Below are 26,310 nucleotides of genomic sequence, written 5' to 3'. Positions count from 1 at the left end.
TCGGAGCCGGGCTCCCCCCCTCCGGATAAGCCTGTGTTCCAGCAGCACACGACACTTAAGAACGGGGCAGGTTAAGACCACGTTAATTACCAGAAACGCCACACAAAAGGATCAGCTAATCTATGTGTTTATGTCGCCATAGAATACATGAAGTTAACGATAACCCTACTTACTACAGCTTTCAAGAAGGTTACAAGTATGGTAGCATAAAAGTCTCAAGACTGCAGTAGTTTAAAAATCGCTTTCAATTCCTTTATCAAATGAGCATAGTAATAAGGGAGCTATTTTACAGAGAGTAAGCGGCAACATACAGTCTTAGTTTCAAGAAAGAGAAACAATACGAAGTCAAAAACCTCAGCTATCAACAGCCACCACTACTCTTCACGTATTACTTTGTCCATAAGACATGAAAATCAAAACCTATTAGACTGACTTGCTTCCACTGAAGGGAATTATGCCGAATTTTCCATTAATAGAAAAGTCAGTAGTAAAACAACTTTCTTCAGAGAAAGAACACCACCAGCCATTCATACTGCATTCTAGGATGTAGTGATATTAAGGTTACACTGGAAGGACAAGTTCTCCAGGATTTAAAAAAAAAAAAAACAAACTTAATTTATAAAGTGTAGTTCATTATATCCATTGTGCTTTCAAAACATTTATGTTGCGGGGATCTTTGGCAATCCAAATTCATCCACCAATACACCATCCTGTAAGAAAGAAAAAGGAGCAACAGGTTAACAACTCTCCACCAACCAGAACATTTCACAAAAGTTTCCCTACAATTTTCTATGAAGTGATATACCTGTAACTGTCACTGTGTGCCAGCTGGGATCAAAATAAGAGCATCAGTGTTCCTCCTCACTATGAAGCTATATTAAAGCCCCAAAAGCTTTTTTTTTTACATTTGCTTTTTTACGTTTCTTATGTTTTTAAGACTAACTGCACTAGGAGCTGTAATAGTACACTGAAATTCTACTTGCAGTCTGACAATGTTAGGTAGGAGTTACAAAATGCCATTTTAGCTCTTTAAAATTTAATAAAGAGTATTAAGTACACTTTATTTATAAGATGTATTTATATGAAATATATCCAAAATACATAAACCATTAAGGACTTTTTTTTTTGTTCAAAATATTAAGGATTCCAAATATCAAGCAACCAACACAAATGAGGTTACTTTCTTTTTGTCTTGAATTATTTTGCTTTCAAAAAGGAAAGGACTCACTTTGTTTTTCGTGTCAGTGGGAGTGACCTCTGGGATTGCTGGAGCAGATGCAGCTTCATCCAAGTAGGAATTGTCTTCATCAGCTAAAAGCTCATCACCTAACGCATCCAGTTCTGAAATTTAATTATCTTGGTTGAAAAATTATACAAAGAAATTCTTTTGCAAACAGAAAAGTTGCTCTTACAGAGAAACAGGATTCATACTGAATGCTTACATTCATACTCATTTAGCATTACTTAGTCATCAGTCGAGAATAAACACACACGAAATAGAGAGAACCTTCTTTCCTTCACTGTAGCATTCCATTAGTGTGTATCTCATATGTCTGTCTCATGCTTTTGTTACTGTTCTTAAAGGAAATGCAGCTTTTGTGTTTAAAAAAGTGATTTAAACTTTTTTTTTTTTAAACACACAAAGTATTTGGCTAATGAAATTAAAAATCATTGTATGATGATTTTTACATCACTGAATGTAAAAATCATCCTCCACCTTCCTAACCTGCTTCCAAGTCATCTTCATCAATCTCTGGTGTTCCATAGCTACGACTCAGTGCTTCCTGGACTTCATTGGCTTCTTCCATCATATCCTCTAGCTGATCTTGTATGTCCTGGAGCAAGAAACAATTTCAGCTGGTCCACATTTAATAGTTTTAGTTAATCAGAGCTTAATGAAATTCAGCTTAATAATTCCAAAATACAAGGCACTCAATTTTATTTAATTTTTTGTAGCAGCATTAATGAAAGACACATGCATTCAGTACTAGAGTGTGGCCTTAACTACTATTAAAATTGTAATAAAAGTATCAGGTAGAAAAAGAGGAACCTTGAAACAACATCTCTGCAAAACCCTTTTAAGTATTCTTCAGGGTAAATTGAAAACCTCTAATAAATTACCCAGAGTCCAGCACTATCTGAAAAGCAGGAAATTATGAAATCTAGAGAAATTAAATATACCATCTAGAGAATAAACATTAACCTGAAATGTGTCACACCGTAATTTAGAAAATACTTTAGCATACCTATTGGCACTGTGCTTGAGTACAAGGAGATAATACTTGCCTAAAGGTTTACAATGCAGGCCATATATAGAAACAGCACAGGAAAGAGAACTTAAAGGAATTCAGCACTGGCATTTGATAAGTTGAGCATACTTCAAATTATATTTAGAGATCTTATGGGGTTTTTTTATACATTTTCTGAAGACAGGGCCAGGACTTGCAGACCTCTCAAAATTAAATTGTTTGTTTGTTTATTGATGAAGGTTTTTGGTTGGTTTTGTTTCTGGGTTTTGTTTTTTTAATCGGGCACTATCTTGAACTGGGGGAGCAAAGGACTGATCTGCATGCTGCTAGCATGGGGGGGGTGGGGGGGAAAAGACAAAAAAGCCATAGCAGGAAGTATTCACCAACATTTATGCTGACGTGCAGAGGAAAGGAAGGGAGAGATTAAAGATTAGCCCAGCAAGGAAACAACAATCAGTGCAATAAGGCCAACAACTGACTGCGTGGTACCAGAGAGATCATGAAGGAATTACGGTGGTCCCTTAAAAAGGAGGCAAACTCATGTGAACTAAAGCAGTCAGCTTACATTTAAATTACATAGTCCACTCGGCACTATTTCAGTACATTGTTTCTGTTCTTTAATAATTTCCACTATAGAAGCTCACCTCAATTTGATCAATTTTGACTTGCTTGTAAGCTTTCTTCATTTCTTTCACCCCCAGTTTCATTGCATCAACCTAGAATAGAGTCAAACAACATGCTTGTATCTGATATAGCACACACAAGTTAAACACATGCGAGATTAATATACTGGTACCGTTGTCTTTGTATCCTTCAGTGCCTGAATAGTGTAATTCGCTTGTTCCATATTAAAAGACTGTTGTGACAGATTATCCCGCTGTTGTTCATACCTGTTAAAAACAATGCAAAGAATGGCTTTAACACACCACTATTTATTGCCACAAAATTCTTAATTTTTTAAAAAAATTTTAAAACAGCAGTAGTCTGAAGATAGGAACAGTTTTGTTTATGATAATATTTTTTTAAAAAAATCATATCAGAATAAATAGTTTCATAAAAATCTGGCCATTATGCATTTCTATGTATTTAAAGTTGATAAAGCCACTCCTGAACTAAGCTTCTGTTTTAACTGATGGCAATACCATATTTGTATAGGTTTACACAGTAGGTGAGGATATAGCAAAATTTTAATCAGTATAAGCCAGAGATGCATGCAATTGCTCATTAATGCTGTAAGCAGCATGGAAGAGATGCAGGTTATCCAAACCACAGTGGCTGTGCACTGGAGCTCTGCAGGGCAGAGAAGACAGGGAAGATGAGGTAGCAAAAGGTAACTGAGCAGGTCTGTAGAGGTACACTTCATCTGAGGGATATGAAATACAAGACGACACAAGCTTTGGCTCAGACAGCATCTAAGAGATTTGCAGTTCAGGGACTGTAAAGCACCTCTGAACACTTACCATGTTCTGACATTCTTTCCTTTGTATTTGTTGCCGGGCACTTTTCAAGACAGTATTCTAGACTAGACCAAACCACAGGATCATCTACCCTGTCCATTCTGTTTTTTCTGCATAGACACAATTACGTGCACTACATGTGCTCAAGTCCTAAAGGGTGTCCACAGAGAACAGGTAAATTTCCAGTAAACCAGACCAAGATCACTGAGTACACAATTTATAGTAATCAATTAATAATATAAAATGAGGCACTCTCTCAGAAAGTTTAGGAGCCAAGCATAGCTGTAATAATGAGCAGATTTAGGTCAGCTTGTCCCAGTCCAAATTTACACACTCAAATACAAATAAAGCACAAATATGCTGACACAAAACCTGTAAGAAAATGCTTCTGAAAGGCTGGCTAGCTTGTTCAGCATTTTTCTTTAAAGAACGCTCAGAAGCACTGGAAAGAGAAATTAAAGTGTGCTACCCCCCTTAAGGAAAACAGGCTTTCGTTAATCCCAAACAGAGAAAGGTTTTAACTTACATTCGCTTCTGCTTTAACACTCTCAGTGCTTTCTGCTTTACTGTATTCTGAAAGACACAGTATTGTTACATTAGGAAAAATATTTGACTTTATTCTTGATTATACTGTTTAAACCTAATGTATTGCATTTAAGATTTCCAAGAGATTCCTCAGTTACTAGTGCAAAGAGTTTAACAATAGTCACGTTCAGCCTTTGTCCTGCATTAATGATTAACCAAATAGGCTTGTATATAAAGCTTCTAATAGAAGATACTTTCAAAAATGTCTGGCTTTTGAATTTTTTTTGATAAGCAGAACACAAACTTTGTCCATCAGAACCATCTTTCATCAACACATTTTAATGGTCAGCATCAAATAATACCACAGCCTTAATACTACTGTTTATATTATATATGTTTATTATTAGATAAATTTTATATTATATGTTCATCCCCTTTCAAAAATGGGCTTTGCTACTCCCTTTCTGCATAGTGAGACCTTTTTATTATGGCTGAAGAACAAAACAGCCTCACTATCAGCCTTAATTCAGGTAACAGAAGGAAGAAGGGAAGCGAGTTCCTTCTGATTGAGGAATGGAAGAAATAAAAACCAATGAAAACACTGTTCAAAAATGAATGTCTAAGAGATGCTTCAGGATAAAAATAATCCTGCAGGATCTTACACCTCATCAGTAGGGCAAGATGCAATTCTAAGAACCTGATGAACTGGCTACATCACCCGCTACATGACAAGAAGTGTGAGTCATATCCTTTCATGCTTAAATTGCACAGAAGATTCTTACCTTTGCAGGCCCCTCTCTCATCTTCTTCATTTGATCCTTATACTTCACTAGTTCTGCATCAAGCCTAGCAATTTTCTTGTCAATTGACTCAGCTCTGCTATCCACCTTTAATGCATGATGGGGAAAACAAACAAAAACCCCATTCATTAAGGTTTTATTCACATATGGACAATAAAAAGAACAGTCTCAGTTTTATTATGCTTCTAACTGAACTGTTCCTTCACTCAGTGGTTTTATGAACATTTCAAAGTTTGTAGAGAATCCAAAATCAGAATTGAGTGAAACACCTTCTACAAGGAGCACAAGAAACTTCTGGAGGTCACACGAAGCTCTGCCATTGTAACATGTTCTTGTCATTGAGATGCTCCCTTGCACACCCACTCAAGTCACGGTCTCTATTCAGGAATTCTGATAACATACAGTGCCAGGGACTAAACTGGAACGCAAAAAGAAAAACACAGTTGTACCATGCTGGCAGATAAGGGAGCAACGCAAAAGGGACAGAGATGTGTTCAGCAAGGCTAGAGGTTTATTTTTGGTGGGCAGAGAACATTAATCCTTCAAAATGATACCTGGATTACTGGTTATGTTTAAAAAGCCCAGACAACCATTTTTTCAAAGGTGCCTAACTTCTTTGTCAGATCAACACTTTCCCTATCACTTCCCACAAAAGGAGCCAGGACACAGCAGTTCCACCTGGTAGCTACTCCGAATTCTCACTGCACTTTTGCTCCAAATCCCAATAGTAGCTGCACAGCTCAGTAAGAGACCTCCAGCAGTCAACCGTAACAGCCCTGGTCCAAAGCATACCATGGAGCTGTCATTATGGGAATATTTTAACCCTTTTGCATAAGAAGGTTAAAGATGGTAATTACATAACCCAGCATGGGTATAGATCATTCTAACACAATGCACAAATTCATAAAAAAACCCAAAGAAAGCCTTCTTAACATGAACCAACTATCACAGCATTTCTCTGGAAACAACAAAATAAAGCTTATTAACTTCTCATTCCAAAGAACCTCTCTAGGGATTAGAATATAATGACATTCCAATTATAGCATGAGACCAATCAGTGCAAATTTACAATTCTGACTTGCTAATAGTGTAGATAAACATGTATAATTATGTGGATTTTCATTTTGGTGTCTCAATGATCCTTTTACATCTCTGCTCTATGACAGCAACATGCATTTGCCAGAGGCATCCTGAGCAGAACATCTGATACAAACACTCCACACAAGGCATTAAAGTGCGTGGGCACAGCTGGCTTTGAAAAAATTGTATTAAGCTTTCTATTATGCCAAATATTTTACTAACAGCAAGAAAAAGACATATTTATGATTTTAAAACTCTTGTAGGTTCAAAGTGTAGCACCTCCTCAAGATCTCCATCACCTAAATGCATCTTTAAGGTCAGCCTCCTTCACAGGGGAAAACCAGTTATTTGGTTTATTTATATAATGATTCTTTTAAGCAGTTCTAGCAGGAAACAGAGACAGATCCTCCTACATTCATTAACTATATAATTTGACACATGTTACACAAGACCTCAGCTTGAGAACAGACAGAAGAGAGGAGAACAGATGCAATTTATCCAAAGGAAGACTAAACTGTGTATTAGGACCTGAAGATCTGCTTTCTATTATTCACAAATAATGCATACCAAGGTATGTTTCATTGCTACAGAAGGGCCCCACTGTACACAAAGCAAGTGATCGTGATATCCCAAGTCCCTATTGAGCAAAATGGCACCTTATTTAAATAAAATCAAAAAGAACATCACATGTAAGACTGAATTTTAACATTATCACAACTATTAGCCCTTTGTTCCTATGTTTCCTACTTACTACTCTGAAAAAACATAAATTTGGAGTGTTTTTTCAAAGAAGAAAAAATAAAAATACCAGTACCACAGTTCCTGATGCATCCTTCCTCCTATCAGCCTCATGACAGCTTTGAGTCATCTGACTGCTCAGCCGGCAAGGATAACAAAAAATCTGCCATTTCGTGCAATGTCACGGCAAGCACAGCAGGCACAGCAAGAGAGCGAGCAGAAACTGCAAGGGAGAGTGGGAACATACGCGTGGGGAGCAAGTGGGGACACAGGAGAACATCATACTGCCAGCGTGTGGATATAAAGATACCGTGAGGATATAAAGAGATCGAGGCCTTACATGCATGTTGAGTGCATCCATTTATAGGATGTGCTCCTGCACATAGGAAACAAATATTGGCATGTGTGTATATACGTACAAACGTATGTACTGGTGTACAGGTACACTCCTCCTGCACACGCTGTGCTGATGCACAGGTGCGCCCTGAAATACGTGTGTGCATATGCATAAACACGCTGCGCCAAGGCAGAGGCGCCTATCTATGCACACTCAAGTACACACTCACAGTGCCCACACACCGCTGTGTTTCCATACCAGATCCACTGAGGCACACCTACGGGCAGGTGCATACTGCCACGCACATACACCCACACGCACGGGCTGTACCCCCAAACCAGTGCACCCCCGCCGCGCCTCCGGGCCGGTGCGGACACCCGCACACTTCCGCGTAGGGGCCGGCCCGCGGACACGCAGTACCTCAGGCACGAAGCCCTACACCCACACCTGTGCGGGCGGAGGCACGGCCCGAGGGGCGCGGGCGCGCCCTCAGCCCCGGGCCCAGGCCCTGGACCCACCGGGCCGCCCCCGCGGCCGCCCCCCTGCCCCCTCCCGAGGCGGCGGCCGGGCCGAGCAGCGCACCGGCCGGCGCCGGCGGCCCGGGTGCGGGCCAGCTCCCCCGGGGAGGGCACTCACCGTCCCGATGCAGTCGGTGAGGCTGGGCGGAGGCGCCTTCGGCTTCGCTTTACCGAAGAAGCGGTTCATAGCGGCGGCGTCTCGGCCTCCCTCTGGCTCCTGGTCCCGGTCCCGGTCCCGGCAGCGGCTCTCTCCGCCACCCGGAAGCGCAGCGGCGAAGGCGGAAGTGCCTGTACTGCGGCCCACCCCCGAACTTCCGCCCGGCTCGCAGTGGCGGCGATTGGCCGCTTGGGGCTCGCGGAGTGAGAGACGGCTGGGCCCGAGGCGGGGCCCGCGCCCCCCCCCCCAGCACAGGCACAGGAACGGCACCGCCCCGGCGGAGGGTGGGCCGCCTCCGAGGAACATTCCTTTTCAGTTACATCAGTGTTTACTTATTTTCCAATATAAAAAAAACTACAGCTGTGTAATCTTCCCCGTAAAATCAGTTCATCTCATCTCTTAAGAAAGTAATACCATGAAAACATGTGAAACAAAAGCATACCGTATCCGTTTTATTTATTTTTTATGTTAAGAACACTTTGTACAGAAGTTACTGAGGACCTAGCATATCTTTAGGCTTCACCCACTGATCAAACTGGTCTGACGTAAGGAAGCCCAGCTTTATAGCAGCTTCTTTTAATGTCGTCCCTTCTTTGTGCGCAGTTTTGGCAATCTTGGCTGCTTTATCATATCCTGGAACAAAACAAAACAAACCAGTTAGCCATTTGCAATATCCGAAGATTTGTTAGAGGCGAGAAAAAAGTGGGACACTTGGCCTTCAGAGAATTGATTTGCTAGATATTGCTATTACTGCTTAACTCCATTTGCAGTAAATGCGCACCAAATGTTTACACCAACTCCTTAAAGTGAAGGTAAATTCTGGTCTTAATGCATTTAGATCAAAGTTTTACGTGACTTCCTCTTTTTTTAAAAAAAAACCAAACTCATTATAATCTTTCACTTTTCATTACTGGTGGTCAAATCAGGATGATAGGCACACAAATTCTTGCAATCTCCTGATTTTTTTTTTACTCTAGTCAGAATTATTTTTATACTGCAGTGGTATGTCCACTGCAAGGAGAACACATCTTTTTCAACAGTAGTAGCAGCTAGTGATGTTAGAGTAAATTAACTTTTGGCCTGAGCCGTGACTTGGTCTCCTAAACATTGTGACAATAGAAATAACGTGTGCAAAATAATATTACCACAAAATATTTCAGTATAATGTTCTGAGAAGTTTCTGAGCCTTAAACCCTACCTATATGTGGGTTCAGTGCTGTTACCAACATCAAAGATTCACTCATTAGTTTGTTGATCCTGTCCATATTGGCTTGAATTCCAACTACACAGTTGTCAGTGAAAGAACTACAAACATCTCCAAGAAGTCTTGCAGAGTTTAAAACATTTTTAATCTAAGAAAAAAAAAAAAAGAAAAAATACCAACTATTACATTCATAGCTGCACAATCGAGCACTTATTCATAACCAGTGCTGCTTCGGCAATATCCACTTATTTAACGGGCCATTTGTAGAAAAGGAGTACAGTGAATAGTACACCCTCCTCCTTCTGCAGGGTAAGGTCAGCCACTCCTATTTAAAAGAACTTTGTGAGAAGCATTAAATAGAGAAGAATTCTTGCATGAAGACCACCACAGTATGTACAGACATTGTTAGAACAGTTTGCAAATAACCAAGTAAAAAATACATGAAGGCATCTAATTTGTTGTCATTTCCCCCTTCAGGTACTAATCAAGAGAGGACATCTAAAAATATAAAGTACAATAAGATCTGGCATTAGTTCTCTACTTTGACAATCTGTAACATGCCACTTTTTGGGGGGAGAGGTGTCTCTTTCTATCGAGATTTATCTTCTGCTAGGTACATCTCTTGGCTGTTCAATATTATTTTATTTTTTCCCCCGCTTCAAAATCAGGTGCTCTATGCTTAAAAGTAGTATGTTCAGATCTGTGGAAAAAAACCCACTACCCTAAGCAGACACAGTAAGGGAGTGACACTGATTTTATTATAAAATTCCCATTTTCTTTCAATCACTTCTAACTAGAATAATAAAAAAGCAGTATTAGTCAATATAGGCAGTGTAGAAAAGAAATATATGACATGCTGCTCCCTCTGTGCTTCTTATTTCTAAGACAACAAAAACTCAAAAACTTTCCTTTTATTTGTATTTAGTATTAGGATCTTTTCTGCAAGACACCTTAATTCTTTTTAAACTATCATCCCTACCCTAACCTCTATGCTATTCCTTCACCATCTTATAGACAGTTCTCCATAATCTTCTGATTTGATGCTTTTGTTTATATTCTTTTCTGCAATTTCTCCTGTTTAATTTTTCTTCTTGGTTTTAAGAAAGAAAAAAAAAAAAAAAAAAGAGATGACTCGAAGAAAATAAGAATTATGACTTGGTGTGAAAACATCCAAATTTCAGTACAAGGTGATTTGTAACTTGACTTCTTTTAATTAAATATACAGAAGCAGCAGTATGTATTCTTGGTGTATCCTGCTCACACTGTAAAAGGCAGACATTATTTTAAATACTAAAGTCTAAGTCTAATTATTTACAATTTTACATGACTCACTTGCCAAAAGCATGTAATCCTTTGGTATTCAGCAGTAACAGAAATTAGTAACAGATAGTTGCTAAAGAAAACAAAAATCCAAATTTTTTAGCTGAAATACCAAATTCTCTTGTTTTGGACAAAATTTAGTTTCAGATTGTGTTCCTCTCTCCCTGGTTCCTTAGACTGATGATAAGCATCTATTGTTAAGATAAAATCTTATCTGCGTAAGATAGTTTCATGTAAAAAAGATTGCCAGGTCCCTGTCAAAATAACAGAGACTTACAAAACAAGAGAATAAAATTTGTTCTCAGTATTTATCAGTTTCTCTGGTGCTTCTATTGACTAAATATTCACTGAGGTTTTTTTCCCCATGAGTTATCTGTACAAACGATGATTTAAAAAGACCTATGTATTTAAAACTTTATGAACTTACCATCATGGGCTTAAAAACATTCAGTTCAAAGTGTCCATTGCTACCTCCTACAGTGACAGCAACATGATTTCCCATAACTTGGGCTGCCACCATGGTTACAGCCTCACACTGGGTAGGGTTCACTTTTCCTGGTTGTGGAAGAGAGAGAAAAAGGTTGCTGAAGAAGAAGGAAGGAAAAAAAAAAAAACCCAACCCAAAACCAGTAGTTTCCTCATTTACCAAATCATACTCAACGAAAGATGTTTTCTATGAGGTAACTTGTCTTACTCATTTGTATCTGTGCACCACAGAAAAGTAGTAATTTCTGTAAATTATATTAAATTGACTGTACTATTCCAGTAATTCAGCTAGGATTTTTAAAGCAGACATGGCTGCTTTAGCCATCTACCAAGACTTTAAGAGATGGATCAGATGTGCATGAGCTAAGCAGCTGGTAATTACCACAGTTCTTAATAGTCAGGAGATGATAACCTCTCCTCCTGCAAGTAGGCATTTCTGGTAAATCACTACCAAATCTCAGTCAACTTAAGAAAAGTATTACCAATTTGTTAGCATTACTTTGTAATAGAATTAGTACAGTATGTTTCCTTTGTCAGGAAGAAAAACAAAACAAATCAGAAGTGGCCTCCTAACAAGGAATTTTTATGATTGATTTAATTTCTAGAAATAATCCTAATAAGAACATTAATTATCTGCTTTTTTGAAGCCAGATATGCTCACAACCTGTTTCTTTTATAATTTATCGTACAGGAACAACATGCTTAGAATAGTTTGGGATGTACAATATTCACACAGACATACTTTTTTAGGAGAAAGGCAAGGAATGATTACTAATATTACTCATACCTTTCTTATCCTCCCATACAGTGGGATCATTGCAGAAGGGAAAACCTGAGTATGTAACACTAATCATGCCAGGAAGTAAAGACAGAAGTCAATTTACATCACTGTATTGCTACACTTCATAGATTATGTAATTTAAATCTTGTTTCAGAAAAGCCTTTAGATAAAAATTGTAGAGATCTTGCAATTCTCAACCAAGGTTTTGAGAAGTATGTCTGTATTAATCAAGTCATATGTTTACAGATACCACTCTCCCCCACATACTTGTCAACACACAGCTGTGCAAACAAGTATTTTTATGAACACAAATTGTGGCAAAATATGGCAGAAGATAAAAACTGACAAGTGATGAATCATGGACTTACAGACATTTGTGGTGGTGTTTGGTAAATATCTGTTAAGAATCAGTGGTTCAAAACAAAAGAAAGAGGCAGTTTTTCTCTGTATGCTTTCTCTGTACCTGGCATGATGCTGCTTCCTGGTTCATTTTCAGGCAGGATGAGTTCTCCTAGTCCAGAGCGTGGTCCAGAACCCAGGAAACGGATATCATTAGCTATTTTCATCAGACTACATGCCACTGTGTTCATAGCTCCACTGAGTTCCACTAGGGCATCATGAGCTGCAAGAGCTTCAAACTTATTTGGAGCAGTGACAAAAGGCAAACCTACAGGGAGGTGGCGGAAATATTAAACCTGTGAGGCACTTCCTTGCAGACATAAACCTGATAATCAAACACATAATTAGCTTTAAAAAAAAAATTACTAACACTGTAAGATCATCTCTCTTTTCTAGACCTTTCCTCACATATTTCTTAAGCAGATCAATACAAAAGACATAATAAAAGTCACTAAAATACAGAATAATATGAAATTTGAGCATCTACCCCCAACAAAGGGACACATTTCAAGCTTTCATACCGTTGCATACTAAGCATTGCTTTGCACCACAATATTTTATGAATGTCAATAACCTCTTACAAGTTAGCCCAACCTTATGTATTTCTTCCATTAAATCAAGTTAGATTCTTTAGATTGTCAATTGCTGTGATGCTTCTCTCAGTTATGAAAATAGAGGTTTTTGCAGCACAGTGCAGACATTAGGAGAAGTAATCACAGTGGAATCACCTACTTAAAGAAAAAAGATGCATTCAAGTATCAGCACTGGAAAGGAACAAGAAACCAGACAGAACATGTGAAAGCTGATTCAGACTCAAGAGGATGCCTGAAACTGCTGCCAACAGCAAGAGCTCAGGAGCAATAGAAGCAACAGCTCTGTTTATGTTAAATTAAATGCCTGAGATTTAAGGCTAGGTTCCATAATGAAAAACATTTCTTCAGGGCTTTGCCTTGGAAGAAAAGACTCAGCAGAATTTTATTAGTGGTAATAGACATCGCTAAGGATGTGCGCAGGGATGCTGACTGTGGGCTGGAGTTACGCCCCACAAAACTACTTGTCTGAGCTTACACTGCCAGTTTAAACAAGAGTAGCCTAACACCCTTTGCTAGGGAAACAGCAGAATTTCTACTGTTTTGCAGTTCCTGCCAAACACCAAATCCCACCCAATTTGCATAGTCTTCTGAATTGCATAGCTGCCTTCTCAGTTGCAGAGATCATTCCAAACTTTCCATTCTCTCCTTGCCAATAATCTTCCCCTCTAAGAACATGTGGAACTTCAATGGTCTGCCCTACTTGTTTTAAACTCATACAACCTGCCCGTATGGTACATCTAAGAAGCATTAAGCTGAGAGAGCTCCCTAATACCACCAACAGCTTCTTCAAGTGCCAAAACTAGTCATGTAATGCTTCTTCTCAGCAGTTGTTGCTTATGACAAGTTACTACTTCCCTGTCAGGGTACGAGAAAATATTGACCCTCTATGAGACAGTGAATAATTGATCCATTAAAACAAAAATACTGCTGATAAGCAGTTTCAGGGGCATTTTTAAAACTAATATTGTGACACAGAAGAACTGGTTCACAGATCAAGAAACCGCAGTGGTTCTGTAAATTAAGCTTTAAGCTCTAATAAAGACAGCATCAAAAATCAGACAGCTCATTTTTACTTTCACGTGAAAAATGTAGTGGCTTTGGGATGTCTTTTTTTCCTTCTTTTGTGCCAAGTCCCTATAGATTAAGTAAGTCAGAGGAGCAGAGGTCAAGACAGAAGCTGAATTAATAGCAGAAGCTTGAAACTATATCCATCTCCAATAAGCTTTGCTATGAAAAACACGGTAATTTCAGTCACTTTCAATGCATTGGGTATAATTACAAAAATACATTCCATCAAAAATCCTAAGTATAAGGCATATGAAATACAGCATTAACAGAAAGTTTCATGTTAAAATATAAAGACAATTTGAGAAGCTTGTGAGAAGTATGGAAACTGATTTTGTTTGAATTTGACTGTATGTTACGTATACTGCTTTACTGATAACTCTGAAATATCATTCCTCACCTGTCAGTTCAGCCACTTTAGCAGCAACTTTCTCAGCAAAGCCAATTCTTGTGTTTAACCCTGTACCAACTGCAGTCCCGCCAGCTGCCAGCTGATACACTCTTGGCATGGTTGACTCAATCCTAGCCACACCGTATTTAATTTGTTGCACATAGCCACTAAATTCCTTTGAAAAACGGGGACAAAATAAAGGAACAAAGACAACAACCAAGAATAAACATCTAGAATTATTTAGATTTTTAACATGATAGACCTAATTCCTTTAAAAACTTGAAGGCACTGAACTTCACACAGATGCTAAATTTTAGCATGTTTCCATTAAGAGGGAGAATTTACAGATATTACAAGACTGTTCTCATAGCATGAACAATTACAGCTCCATAAATGTATTCACAATGCATCTTTCTCTTGCCTTTTATCTCAGTTGTGTACTTAGCAGGATCTGAATCCAAGGTAAATCAGATCTCAGATTAAATTAATTTTCTCAAGGTACAATTAGAGAAACAGATCCTGGGCTTTTTTCACTTAATTTAAGTTAGTAAAAAAACCCACCTGTGCATTCTTGGAAAAACCCCACAAATTTTACATGAATTTTTATCAGTCCAGTTTAAATTAATGAATTACCAGATTAATATAAGACATTCTTGACAATATGACAACAAAGATTTGCTGTCACATGTATATATATACACATGATCATATATCAAAGATTTTCATTCAAAATACTTAGTTCCTACACTTAGCTACTTAGTAACACACTAAGTATGTTTCCTTCAAAACACTAAGTATGTGTTGGCAAAACCTTGTTTATATAAACTCACATATTACAGACTAACTAACATTCTTCGTTCCAGTGTCAGTGTAACAGAAGTATCATGTCGTGTTATTTGGTAATGGAACATGATTAAAAATCATTGATATCTTACTACTGTTAGAAGTAAAACACACATGGAGAAAATTAAGAAAATTTATGATGCAGTAATTAGAATACGGCATCAAGCAAACTCCAGTAAAGATGAAAATACTCTGAGATTCAGCCAGTCTCCTCTTAATTCTCTTAAGCTATCAACTTAATTTAGGCCTCCTCAAGTTTGCCTCAGTTTCCTCCAACACATTTACAAGAATTTTCTGAACAAATGTGTAATTATTTTTTTTTTACCTGTCCAAGCGTAAGAGGAACAGCATCTTGTGTATGAGTGCGCCCTATTTTTATGATTTGGGAGAACTCTTTGGATTTCGCTTCAAGTGCATTCTGTAGCTTCTTTAGTCCAGGTAACAACACCTCGTTAACCTCCTGGGCAGCAGCAATATGCATTGCTGTTGGGAAAGTATCATTTGAACTCTGTGAAAGAAGTTCAAGAAATTTATTTACAAGCTTTTCTCACCATTGCTGCTGTAAGATGTACTTGTATGGCTTTATTCTCTATTTTATAAACAAGAAGAAACTAAACTAAAAATAAGCAACTAGCAGTGTTCCACAAGTCAATCTGCAGGAATAATCAAATCTTCTAAACTCCAATCCAGCACCATATTGATAAAGTCAACTTTTTATAACTATACCCACAGAAAATTAACTACATGAGTAGACTGTTCACAACAACATTGGGACCAAAAAAGAGAAAAAGACTTGCTAGTTATGAGACACAGGAAACAAATGGATGGATGATTTCAAAGCCACTGCAGGTGACTTTAACACACTTATGTGTTGCTTTTTAATGTTAAATCCATTCCCAGGATACTGAGTAAGCACAAAATATCAGGGAGTGATACAACCAAGTCAGTGGCTTACACTTCAGCTAATCTGAAGAAAATATTAAGAGTGAAGTATAATAAAAATGTCTACCACAATCAGTGGGGAATAAAAAATGAAATGGGTAAGTATCCAGCCTTTAGAAACTGGATCTCTATTTAACTTCTTTAAGACTGTCTGCAGTAGCAGTGGTTGTCACCAGCCCACCTCTGTATAAATTCATCTGTCATGAATGAGTTCAAAATTTTTAATCTAAAAAGCTCATACTGTCACTGACTAACATTTTAAAGTTCCTTTAAACTGAAAAACCTGGAAAATCATTGCCAAAGCTGTACACAAGTGTTTGGGGTTTTTTTAAATCTAAACAGTGGCTACAAGACAATTCAAATTTCACAATTAAAAAAAAACCAAAACAACTTTTGACATTAAAAGAAGTATAATGTGAGAATAACAACCTGGCTTTTGTTAACATGATCATTTGGATGTACTGGGTTTTTGCTCCCCAGTTTGCCCCCCATTATCTCAATGGCTCTATTGCTGATGACTTCATTGACATTCATATTGGTTTGAGTTCCAGAACCAGTCTGCCACACCACCAATGGAAAGTGATCATTTAATTTTCCTTCAGCTACCTATAATGGAAAAAGAGAGAAAAAAGTTGTTCTACTGGAACAAAAAAAAAGTTAAAAAGGATAAACTTAAGAATTTTATAGCTGTAATTCAAATAATGTTCTCCATTATGTTTGTAAATCCACTTAGAACAATTGTGAATTTATACCAGAATAATTGAGAATTTGATGTAATACCAGATATTAAAAGGGTAAAGAACTTCTGCTATGCTTTTTGAAGATGATGAATTCTGAAACACAGAGAAATATATAATTTGATTTCATGTTCTACACTCATAGAAAGTCAAGATTTTTAAAAGGTCTTTTAGGCTATATCTTCTGTTTCCCGAACAGTGCAGCTGATTATATAAGTCAAAAACCACCCCTCCCCAAACTTTAAAGCAATTTGTATTCTAATCCTCCTGGGTAGGACTAGAGGTAGTATGTGCTGGTTCTCCCTTCCACAGCTATTTGTTCAGGTTAGTAAGATCTCCTGGGGAAGGAAAATATCTTAAGTAGTTTCTCAATCAAAGCTTGTAGGGTGCATCAGGGTACTGATTCAGTGTTATGTGTCTCCTTGGGTCATGACCATCCTTTGGGTGTCAGAAACATCAGTTTTTTGGACAGAGCTTATCTGTTTACAAACTCCTAATCAGCAGGGGTGCACTGCTTTCTCCTAGGAAATCAAGCTCAACAGCTGCAGAGTTTCATCATGAACACTGATCACAACTATATAACAATTTGAACTAGAGGCATCCAGAAGTTCATTCCTTATGGGAAAGGGTCCACCGAAGGATGTGTTTTTGCCAAAGACCATCTGTCATGCACATGCAGTACATAATATGTGTATAACTGGACTCTGAAATTTCTCCAGAAATAAATTTCATACAGGGACATTCCAAACCTCTTACACCTGTAGACATTAGATTTTGCAACAGCAAGATGAGCTGCCAGACGGTTGCTGGTATCAAATACCTTCTTCCTGTAAGGCATGCTGTCCCTAATACTGCCCTGACCTACATGGCCTTAAATTGAGAGGTGCCTAAAAAGGACTTGTGACTGTTTTTACTGTGTCTCAACTGTAACCAAGTATGTGACACACATAAACAAGCAAGAGAATCACATGGACTTAAAAAGATTCATACGTATTGACTGGCTGATTACCCATGGGAACAAGGTCCTGATCAGCCAAAAATGGCTATACCAACTTACATCTTCTGTAGGCAGGCTATAACAACTGCTATCTTAAATCAAAACAGAACAAGGACAAATACTCTCCTGTTTGATCTACATTTTTTGGAGCCTGCTGAACCTTATGTGCACTTAAAGAGATTTTTCTAAATGTGTGTTTGTGATAGTATCAAAAATGGTGCTCAGAAGTATCACCCCCATGCACATTAGCCTCAGAAAAGTCAAGAATGCAAAGCAAAGGATCTGTTGTCACAACTCTGAGGCTAGATAACTATCTCCAGTTTATCACGATATAGCAGTCCTCCTGGAATCATGCTTTTCAGGAAAGGATCCTACCTATTTCCCATCTTACACAGGGGCAAAGTTCCCACCTCCAAGAGTAACCCGATTCCTTGCTGCATCTCTTTCAGTTATATTAGAAAACTATTTTGAAGGTAAGGGAAAAGATAGCATTGCAGAGGTGTTTTTAAAACACAACAAAAAAAGCCCCAAACAACTTTCAGAACCCAGGAATCCAAACTAAGTCGCATCTAGCCAGCAAAACTTCTGATCCACCTTTAACTAGGAGAACCCTAGAAACCACAAGAAGAGACTGAACATATTCTGGAGTTCTCCACAGCTCTTGGGTCTGCAGACCTATGGTGCTACAGCTGCAAATACTGAAACATTTGAAATTAGTCAGAAGAGAAAAGCTCTGTAAAACAATGCCTCTGGATAAATACACCTGTTGATTTACACAAAACCACACACCTGGTATTACCATACCTCAGATAATGGTCATTCACAACTCTGTGTACTTGGGTGGCATTTATCCTGAGAAAGAGGAGATGCCTCTGTGTGTCACATCATGTCCTCTTTAGCTATAAAAGTGATACTTAAAAAGCACAGATTTACTAGTAAGCTTAAGTCTGAAGAGGAAATGGACTAGTAACAGAGAAACTTTTCAGATTGCAGATGGTCTTCACAATACCAAGATGCAATTACTTAAGAGATTGAAGACTTCCAAACCAAAAAAGCTTTGCTTGGCATGTCAGACTTCATGTTAGCTGAATGAATTGAGATTCCATTTCCCTCCTAGTTTTTTTTTTTTTTATATTGTTCATCTGGTAAGAGTCAACACTATGCAAGTAATGAGTAAACTTAATAGAGGGGGAAAATTGCATTGTTTTTATAACTTAAGTATCAAAATGTATTTGACCATTCTACCATTTCTATAAATGTAAGAAGTAATAAAACATTAAGTAAATGATTTCTCAACCTGAAAAACAAAAATTACTAAGAATGCCTTCCTCTAAAAATGCAAGAGCTCTGCCTCCAAACTTCCTGTGAAAAGCTTAAAAAATAATCACAGTGACAATTCTAGTATTTTGAACAGTTTGCTCCTACCTCATTTGCCGCCTTTACAATAGCATTAGCAATCTTTGGGTCAAGACCATAATCTTGATTTACTTCAGCAGCTGCTCTCTTCAAGATGCCAAAAGCCCTTATAACTTGAACCTGAGACACAAGAATAAATTTAAATACGGGGTTTTTTTTCCCCTAGAGGACATTTTAGGACCCTATAGCACAGATCTAGTTCTAAATCAAACTCCTCCTGAACTTAAATCCAGCAGTAATTGATCAACCAAGCCAAAGAGCAATCAGGTCACATGACCTGCGGTCTCATTAACAGTAACATTTACCCAAGCAGTCCAGAAAGCAGCACACAGCTCATCTTTTCTTTGTAAATCCAGGTATGCTTTGTGTATCGAAACAGAGTACATGCATTAAAATGAACAGAAAAGGAGAACTGGTTCTATTTCTAAAATAGCCTTTTTGAGGGCAAACTGACATTTTTCAGACATGGAAACCCAGTGCATGACAAAGCGTGTGCACACTAATGCTTGATGCACAGCTACATGTGAAAAAGTAACTTCATAGCAACTTATGCTACACTTAACATCTTCAATAACAAACTACACAACACTATAGGAAACAAACTTCCATTGAGTTTTTTGCCTTCAGAAAAATTAAAGACAGATCTCTATGAATCCCAGCTATTAAAAAAATTAAGGAACACAGTAAAATATTATTCAAAAGCAACATTCAATTTATTTAAATGAAACAAAAAATATTTCGAACACAGAACAGTATCTTGCCATGGAATTTCTAACTTTAAATAAAATTCAAAGTTGCTCATATTCCCAACAAAACTCTAAGGAGGAGGTATTCACTCTCACATCCAAAACATAGTTAAAGAGAAGAAATGAACACAGCTTTGAATTACTTACTGGCATTCTTTCTGAAACGCCTCCAATCTTGAAGTTCATTGTAGATCTTACGGTCTGGGCACCATAATATTTGTCACTTGGGACCTTCAGTTCACCAAAGGTATCATATTCTATTCTAAAAGCCTCTTGAGTGGACTATGGAAAAAGAAAAAAAAAATGTATTTCAAAGATTGTCCTTTTTGAAAGCAGATACAGTTGAGAAAAAATGTGCAAAAAGAGGAAAAAACAGAACCAAGACACACAGCTAGTCATAGGTATTTTTCTAATTATATCTTCAAAGCTAAGCCATTTTTCTAGTTTGAGCACCTCTCTTACTAAAAGTCACAACTCCTAACATTGTGCAGCCTAGCAGACCCACTAGTGACAGCACTGCGAGCCTTAAGACCTCAGCTGCCCACTGTACGAAATGCATCATCCTGACAAAAGACTCTGTTTCTTTTGACGAATTAGTAACTTTTCTTACAGTTTACAGAATTGGTGCTTTGTTAAAACCAAACTGAAGAACTAGTGTGGAAAGAATTCAGGTGGTATCCACCCAGGCAACGGGCATGTAACAATCCCTATTTGAAATCCACACTGCACATAGGACAGAAGGAAAATACTGCAAGGGAACAACTGTTTAATTCAGTACCAAATTACTGACAATTAATTATCTTCTTAAGCCAAATAAACCAGGAACACAGTTGCCCCAGCTGTGGAACATGAAGAAACTGCACCTAGGTATATTTTGTGCAACATTTACGTAAGGCAGTATTTCTGTATCACATATACACCTAGCATGCATTATTATCTAACACAGCCAGAGATAAATTAATTTTAGCTGATGTACACCAACTAAAAAGTAATTTTTACTTTTTATGAAAACCCATTTATTTGTGATGATGTGATCACATTCACACGCAGCTTGACAAAGACGGTGGGACTGGACAGGAAGCAAGAGCAGGTTACTCTTCCTCTCCCCATGCCTTGGTCAAAGTCCCAATTTTCTGTGAGAAACGTCTTCATCCTTTCCCCAGAAGAGGAGATTACCTTCTTGCAGAGTCTTCAGGAAGGGGAAGAAGTCTTTTTTAATTCTTAATCATAGGTGAAGTAAAACAATCCCAGCTCCATTTGTAGGGTATATACATATATAATGCCAGGCTCTGACCTAACCATGACCCTCAGGGGTGAGTTCCTGGGATAGCTCTATCAGAGCATCAAGTCAGTGTTGCAGCACAGTAAAAGAACAGCAAATGTTCGAAACTATTAGGAAAAGTAGAAGATGCAAGAAGAAACATCACTGTGCCACCAAGGTTCATCTACACTCTGAAGTCTTTGTGCAGGTTTGGTTTTTACCTCAAAAGGCGTATTAATGGAAACAGTTCAAAGACAGACAATAAGGCTGATGCAAGGTAGGAAACAGCTTTTTTAAGACAACTGACTTTCATTCAGAAAGAGAGACAACTTCAGGTTTGAAGGAAAACTGAGGTCAATAAAAGCATCGGTAGAACGGTGATGGCTGTTAGCTGCTGTCTCTTCCAATACAAGAAACAGGAGCTGTAACAGTAGGCTAGTAGGAGTCAGGTTCAAAAGAAAGCAAAAGAAAGCAGCTCTTCACACAAGTAGCAAACTGATGAAACTCTCTGCCAGCTGATGTTGCAGATGCAAGAAGCCCGTATGAGTTTAGGGAAAGTGAGATAAGCACTCAGAAGAAAGATCTAAACTGGGTTATTATAAAGACAAACCACAGATTCAGGAAATCCTCTGATGCGAAAATGAAGAGCCTGGGTCAGAGTAAGAGGAAAGCATCACATACGTTGCGCACAGTTCTTACTCTTCCCTAGGTGTTCACTTCTGAAGTCAGACTGTTCCTCTCTCTGTCCGTTTTACTCGCTTCTCGCTTGGTGGGTCTCAGTCTTCTCGGACAGGAGCACAGCTGGGTACTTTCTGCAGCAGCCTGCCCAGGCCCGCATCACCACAGATGGCAAGCTGCAGGTGGGGGGGGTGTTCCAGCCTTTTACTGTCCTGAGCGGCGTTCCCAGCCAGACGGAGATGCTCTGCATCAGGTACTCCAGCAGTCGTGTAGCAGAGACACCAGCCTCGCTTGCTTAGGGCACTCTTGCCAAGTATGTGGTGCGTGTGACCCAAAAGAAACTGCAGCTCAGCCCACAAACAGCAAGAGTTAGCTCTGGCATTGCTGTCCTGCTCCCCGCACCTTGTGTTTTGGCTGATGCTCTCCCAGACACTGACCCCAGAAGAATACAAAGCTTACTGTGGACCAGTATGCTATCCCCATGTTCTTTAATCCTCCTTATCCTATTTTAATCACTTAGCATCCATTTACATGCTAACAAGAAACATAACATAGTCAACATTTACTTTGTATCTTACTACCAAAAATGTTTAACAGGGATGCTTGAGGGTCTTACTGTACTTATACACATACTAATACTCCCAACAGTAGAGATCACTGATGCATGGCCTCTGAAATCCCTACTTTTGATATTCAGACACCTTATGTAAGCAGACAATGTCAAGCTTTCCCCAGAGCTGCATAAAGCAGGACCAGTTCAGTTCCAAGCCCAGCACTTGTCGTTCAATCAGTAAAAGTATCCACACTCAATATAAAAAAAAGTTTACCTGTAACGTTTTAGACAAAAAAGACTAGCAGTTGCACAACTGATTCCTCACACTTATGTAATTCCAATGTCAACAATGGTGAAATAAGATAAATAAGACCAGTACCTCCTCAAACAAGTGAAAACCTGCTATTAAAAAAATTACTTCCCTAGCCAATTCCATGTTACACACATTCACAAACTCCAATGAAGTTAATGGGGTAAGGTGCTTTAAGCTGAATGTCATTTGCTCATTAACAGAGTAACAAGTGACATTAGGTAAAAAAGCAAAGTGGTATTTTTCATACATACTAAAGTAACTAAACTAAACTTTAGCACTACCTTCAGACTAATGTAGCAGCCTGCAGAAGTCACTTCTGAACTTTTATGTAAAAACATGCTCCTCCCACTCCTTAGACAGAAGTCACTCTCTTGAGTGGCTTTGAGCTGAAGCTCCTAGTTCCCCCCTCTAAAGCAGTTTCTGTGGTCACTCCATGACCCAGGGAACCTGCTGGGAAATGGTGCAACAGTAGCACACTTGGGTAGACCCTCTATGCCCCCACCAGTGGGTCACAGGAGAAACAAAATGAGACCTGGCAACTCTGACACAAGCCAAGGCAAACTCCAGCTCCGCTGAGTTTCCATCATAGCTACAGTAAGTCTCAGCTCAGAACTACTATTCATCACTTTTACAAACCAAATATATATATAAAAATTTTAAGAGGCCTGATAAGGTGTGCTTTGCCTCTGAAAATCCCAAGAAGCCATAGTCCAAAGCTTACACAGTTAGGCAAACATAACTGTACTTTTGCCTTGCTGCAGGGAACGGGTCAGCTAGAACTGATTGCACCACAACGCACTGGAGATATTCAAATGGCAGAACTGCTGCAATACTGTTTCCCATGGAAAATTACATTCTGATTTAAGGATGCAGCAACTTTTGGATGCATGTATTTCAATTCAAAAACTCATCATTTATAGTATGTCAAAACCAATCTTTAAAGGACAGCAGAAAACGGAATTTGTGCTCAACTGCGCTCCTTTAGCAGATAAAGGATGTTTCCATTTTTAAGTGTCATTTCTCCTTTATAATATCAGCTGAGTCACAAATTCTGAAATTTGCTCTTTAGAAACCAAAACCAAATATTTTACAACATTCAGCTGAAGAAGGACCATTATGACCACAATTCCATTTAAAACATCTTGTCCAATTTAGTTCTAAATTGGCAACACAATAGTCATACTGTAGAACAACGTGCATGTTTGGTTGTGTCTACATGAGGCATTCCAAAACACAACTCTCGCTGCTGAAAAATCTCTGCAAACAACAAAAAATAGTGGTGGGGTTTTCTTAATATAAAACTCCTTGGCACATTTTTGGTGGTCCTCTTGGAAATAAAAACGCACAAAGTTTTCCTGTAAGAATTCAAGGGCTGCTTGAGTTCCAAATTTGCTGAGGGACGTTTTGCTATAGCTTCTGCTGTTATTTAAACCCAAGCAATTAATAACGTCTCTTTACAGGACAGGTCATATTTCTGACCAGCAAAGATCAAAACACATCTATTTCATGTAAGACTGCAGCCTTTCACAAATACCAGGTCTTCAGCAAGTCAGTGAAGACCATGAGCTGTAATGGTCTTCTTGGATAATGCCAAACTGAAAAATAAAAAAGGGAACCACCTGACAGGGCAGTGGTTTATGAGTTACACAGTCTGCTCTGACACAGGTTTTCTTACACAGGTATGTTTCATTCACCCTACTGTTTATTCACTCATTTAGAAGCTTGGTTTTTAATGCTATTTTCTATATCATAATAAATATCACAGACTGGGAACTAATCTTCTAGTTAAATTTATGAACTATTTTAGCAAACCAAGTAATAAAACTATTAATCAAATCCTAAAACGTGCCGCTTTCTGCTGGAATTCTTCCAACACGTTCACGGTATCTGCTTGTTTTAAGGAGGGAACTCACAGAGAGGAACTCACTCACGTTTCCACGCCATGTCCTAGCTGTTAGCGCAGACATTCCGAGCTCCTTCTTCGAATAGCATTTTCATTTCTACATGGAGCCACGCGCAATACACAAGTCCCACTCACGTTTCAGCCTGTCAACTGACTGTACTTGAGCAATAACTGAGGATCTAACTAGAGGTCACAGGCAGTTTTCAGCTGAAGGCTCCCTAGTTTTCAGGCTGCCCCAAAGATTTTCCGGATACCCCTATTTCTGCGAGGATACAGCTTTTCGTTACTGGTACCCCAACAACTCTGAGAAAGGGCCTGAAATGTCGGCGGAGGAAGCTGCTGCACGCCAAGCTGTCACAGCAGGTCCTGCGGGAACACCTTTCCCGCCCACCTGGTCGGGCGCCATCCCTGCCCTGCCCTGCCTTCCCCTCCTCCCGGCTCAGGCAGCTAACGGCCGCACTCCCGACGCCAACCCCGTCCCCGGGGTAGCGCGCGCGGGCAGCTGCCCGCCGCAGACACCCCCAGCCCAGCCCTGGGAGCAACCACCGCCTCGGGGCTGCGAACCCGGGCGCTGCCGAGCGGGGGCCGAGCCGGGCCCCGGCGCTGCCCGGGCGCTCCGCCGCAGGCCGCACGGCGGGGACGAGCCTCGCAGCCTCCCCGGCAGAAGAGGGAAACGGCCGCGTAAGCTCAACCGGGGATGGCGGCAACGACCGAAACCGCCGTGCCCGCCGCGGCTCTCAGGCAGCGCGCGACCTCCCCCCGGTAAGAGGCAGGGCGGGGGGTCGCGAGCGGAGGCGCGCGCAGGGGGAGGAGTCACGGCGCAGCGGCTAGCGGTGGCAGTTAGAGGTCACCGCTCCCCCCGGCCCGGTGCTCACCATGGCGGCGCGCGGCGGCGGGCCCCGGCGGGCGGCGGGTGGCGGGTGCGCGAGGAGGGCGGCGCAGCTGCCCAGGCGGCGGCAGGCGCGGAGTGAGCAGTGCATGGCGGCGGCGGCGGGGGGGAGCATCGCCGGGGGCCGGCCACGGGGAGGGGAGAGGCGGCGGGACCGCCCCGGACGAGCGTCAAGGGGGTGGGGACGGCTATCGGCCCGGAGGTTCCGCCGCGCCAATCGGCTGCCGCGGGCGGGGCACGGGGAGGCGGGGGCGGGCTCCGGCGAGGGGCACCGGCCGCGGGGGAGCCGCCTCCGCGGCCGGGACCCGCCCGGCCCGAGGAAAACCCGCCTCCCCTGCGCGCAGGGCTGCGGGGAAGCCACGGGCCCAGCCCTTGCCAAACGGTGGAAAGGCAGCCTTAGCTTCTGCTGCGTTATCGTAACCTTTTTAAAGATAGATGGAGCATTACTGCCTCTCCCCTGAACAACAGGCGGGGCTCTGTCTATAAAGAAGCCAAGTTGTAGCCCCCTTTTCCCTTCCCGACCATGCAAGGGCAGCACTTGGACATGTTACATTACTCTGAGTCCCAGACTCAACTCCCCAGTCCAAGGTAAAGAAACACTACAAGAGTGCAAGAGGGTATATCCAATTTTTCCAACCATCACCAGCAAACATTCCAGCATTTCATTTTTTCCAACGCTAGTCAACATAAAAAGTTGTCAAAAATTAAGAAATGCTCCATTCAATTGCAATCTGCAGTTACACTTCAGTCCTCCACAAACTGGGAGTTATTCACAGAAATGCTGCTAGAAACTGCTCTGTTGATGCCTTACAAGTTACATCTTGGCACTGAAGCACACCAACTTCAAGACAGGTAAGCTTTAACATTAAATAAATCTTCTGCAAAACTGCCCCTTGGTTCCTCTGAGACAAAAGTCTACAACATACACAGGA

The 26,310-nt window shown here is 40.1% G+C and overlaps 2 protein-coding genes across 3 annotated transcripts; both read right to left on the bottom strand.

Annotated features, from left to right (window-relative positions):
- Positions 1–111: 111 nt before the first annotated feature.
- Positions 112–7,977, bottom strand: CHMP5 (charged multivesicular body protein 5). Its single transcript, XM_074824580.1, has 8 exons — positions 7,823–7,977; positions 5,014–5,118; positions 4,233–4,279; positions 3,046–3,139; positions 2,894–2,965; positions 1,727–1,835; positions 1,229–1,341; positions 112–710 (listed from the first exon to the last, which is right to left on the bottom strand). Exons 1-8 carry the CDS (start codon positions 7,889–7,891, stop codon positions 660–662), a joined length of 660 nt encoding a protein of 219 aa, XP_074680681.1. The 5' UTR covers positions 7,892–7,977; the 3' UTR covers positions 112–659.
- A 310-nt stretch (positions 7,978–8,287) lies between these two features.
- On the bottom strand, positions 8,288–25,523 carry FH (fumarate hydratase). 2 transcript variants are annotated; one of them, XM_074824534.1, is made up of 10 exons: positions 25,365–25,523; positions 19,929–20,063; positions 19,045–19,155; positions 16,315–16,491; positions 15,269–15,451; positions 14,110–14,275; positions 12,116–12,319; positions 10,813–10,940; positions 9,060–9,213; positions 8,288–8,494 (listed from the first exon to the last, which is right to left on the bottom strand). In XM_074824534.1, exons 1-10 carry the CDS (start codon positions 25,491–25,493, stop codon positions 8,352–8,354), a joined length of 1,530 nt encoding a protein of 509 aa, XP_074680635.1. In that variant the 5' UTR covers positions 25,494–25,523; the 3' UTR covers positions 8,288–8,351. The 2 variants fall into 2 exon arrangements, with proteins under 2 accessions (XP_074680635.1, XP_074680643.1); XM_074824542.1 differs by lacking the exon at positions 19,045–19,155.
- Positions 25,524–26,310: the final 787 nt, after the last annotated feature.

This window comes from Strix aluco, chromosome 1, assembly GCF_031877795.1.
Source record: "Strix aluco isolate bStrAlu1 chromosome 1, bStrAlu1.hap1, whole genome shotgun sequence".
Taxonomy (NCBI): domain Eukaryota; kingdom Metazoa; phylum Chordata; class Aves; order Strigiformes; family Strigidae; genus Strix; species Strix aluco.
Note: the sequence above shows the minus strand (reverse complement) of the source record. Positions and strands in the feature narration are given on the sequence as shown.

Coding starts and splice junctions, on each gene's coding strand:
- CHMP5 (XM_074824580.1), bottom strand. CDS start 7,891: ATGAACCGCTTCTTCGGTAAAGCGAAGCCGAAGGCGCCTCCGCCCAGC. Junction 4,280..5,013: donor TGAGAGAGGGGCCTGCAAAG/GTAAGAATCTTC, acceptor TGTGTCTTTCAG/AATACAGTAAAGCAGAAAGC. Junction 1,836..2,893: donor TCAAAATTGATCAAATTGAG/GTGAGCTTCTAT, acceptor TTCTTGCTCCAG/GACATACAAGATCAGCTAGA.
- FH (XM_074824534.1), bottom strand. CDS start 25,493: ATGCTCCCCCCCGCCGCCGCCGCCATGCACTGCTCACTCCGCGCCTGC. Junction 20,064..25,364: donor CGCCGCCGCGCGCCGCCATG/GTGAGCACCGGG, acceptor CTTTTTCCATAG/TCCACTCAAGAGGCTTTTAG. Junction 9,214..10,812: donor ATGTTTTTAAGCCCATGATG/GTAAGTTCATAA, acceptor TTTTTTTCTTAG/ATTAAAAATGTTTTAAACTC.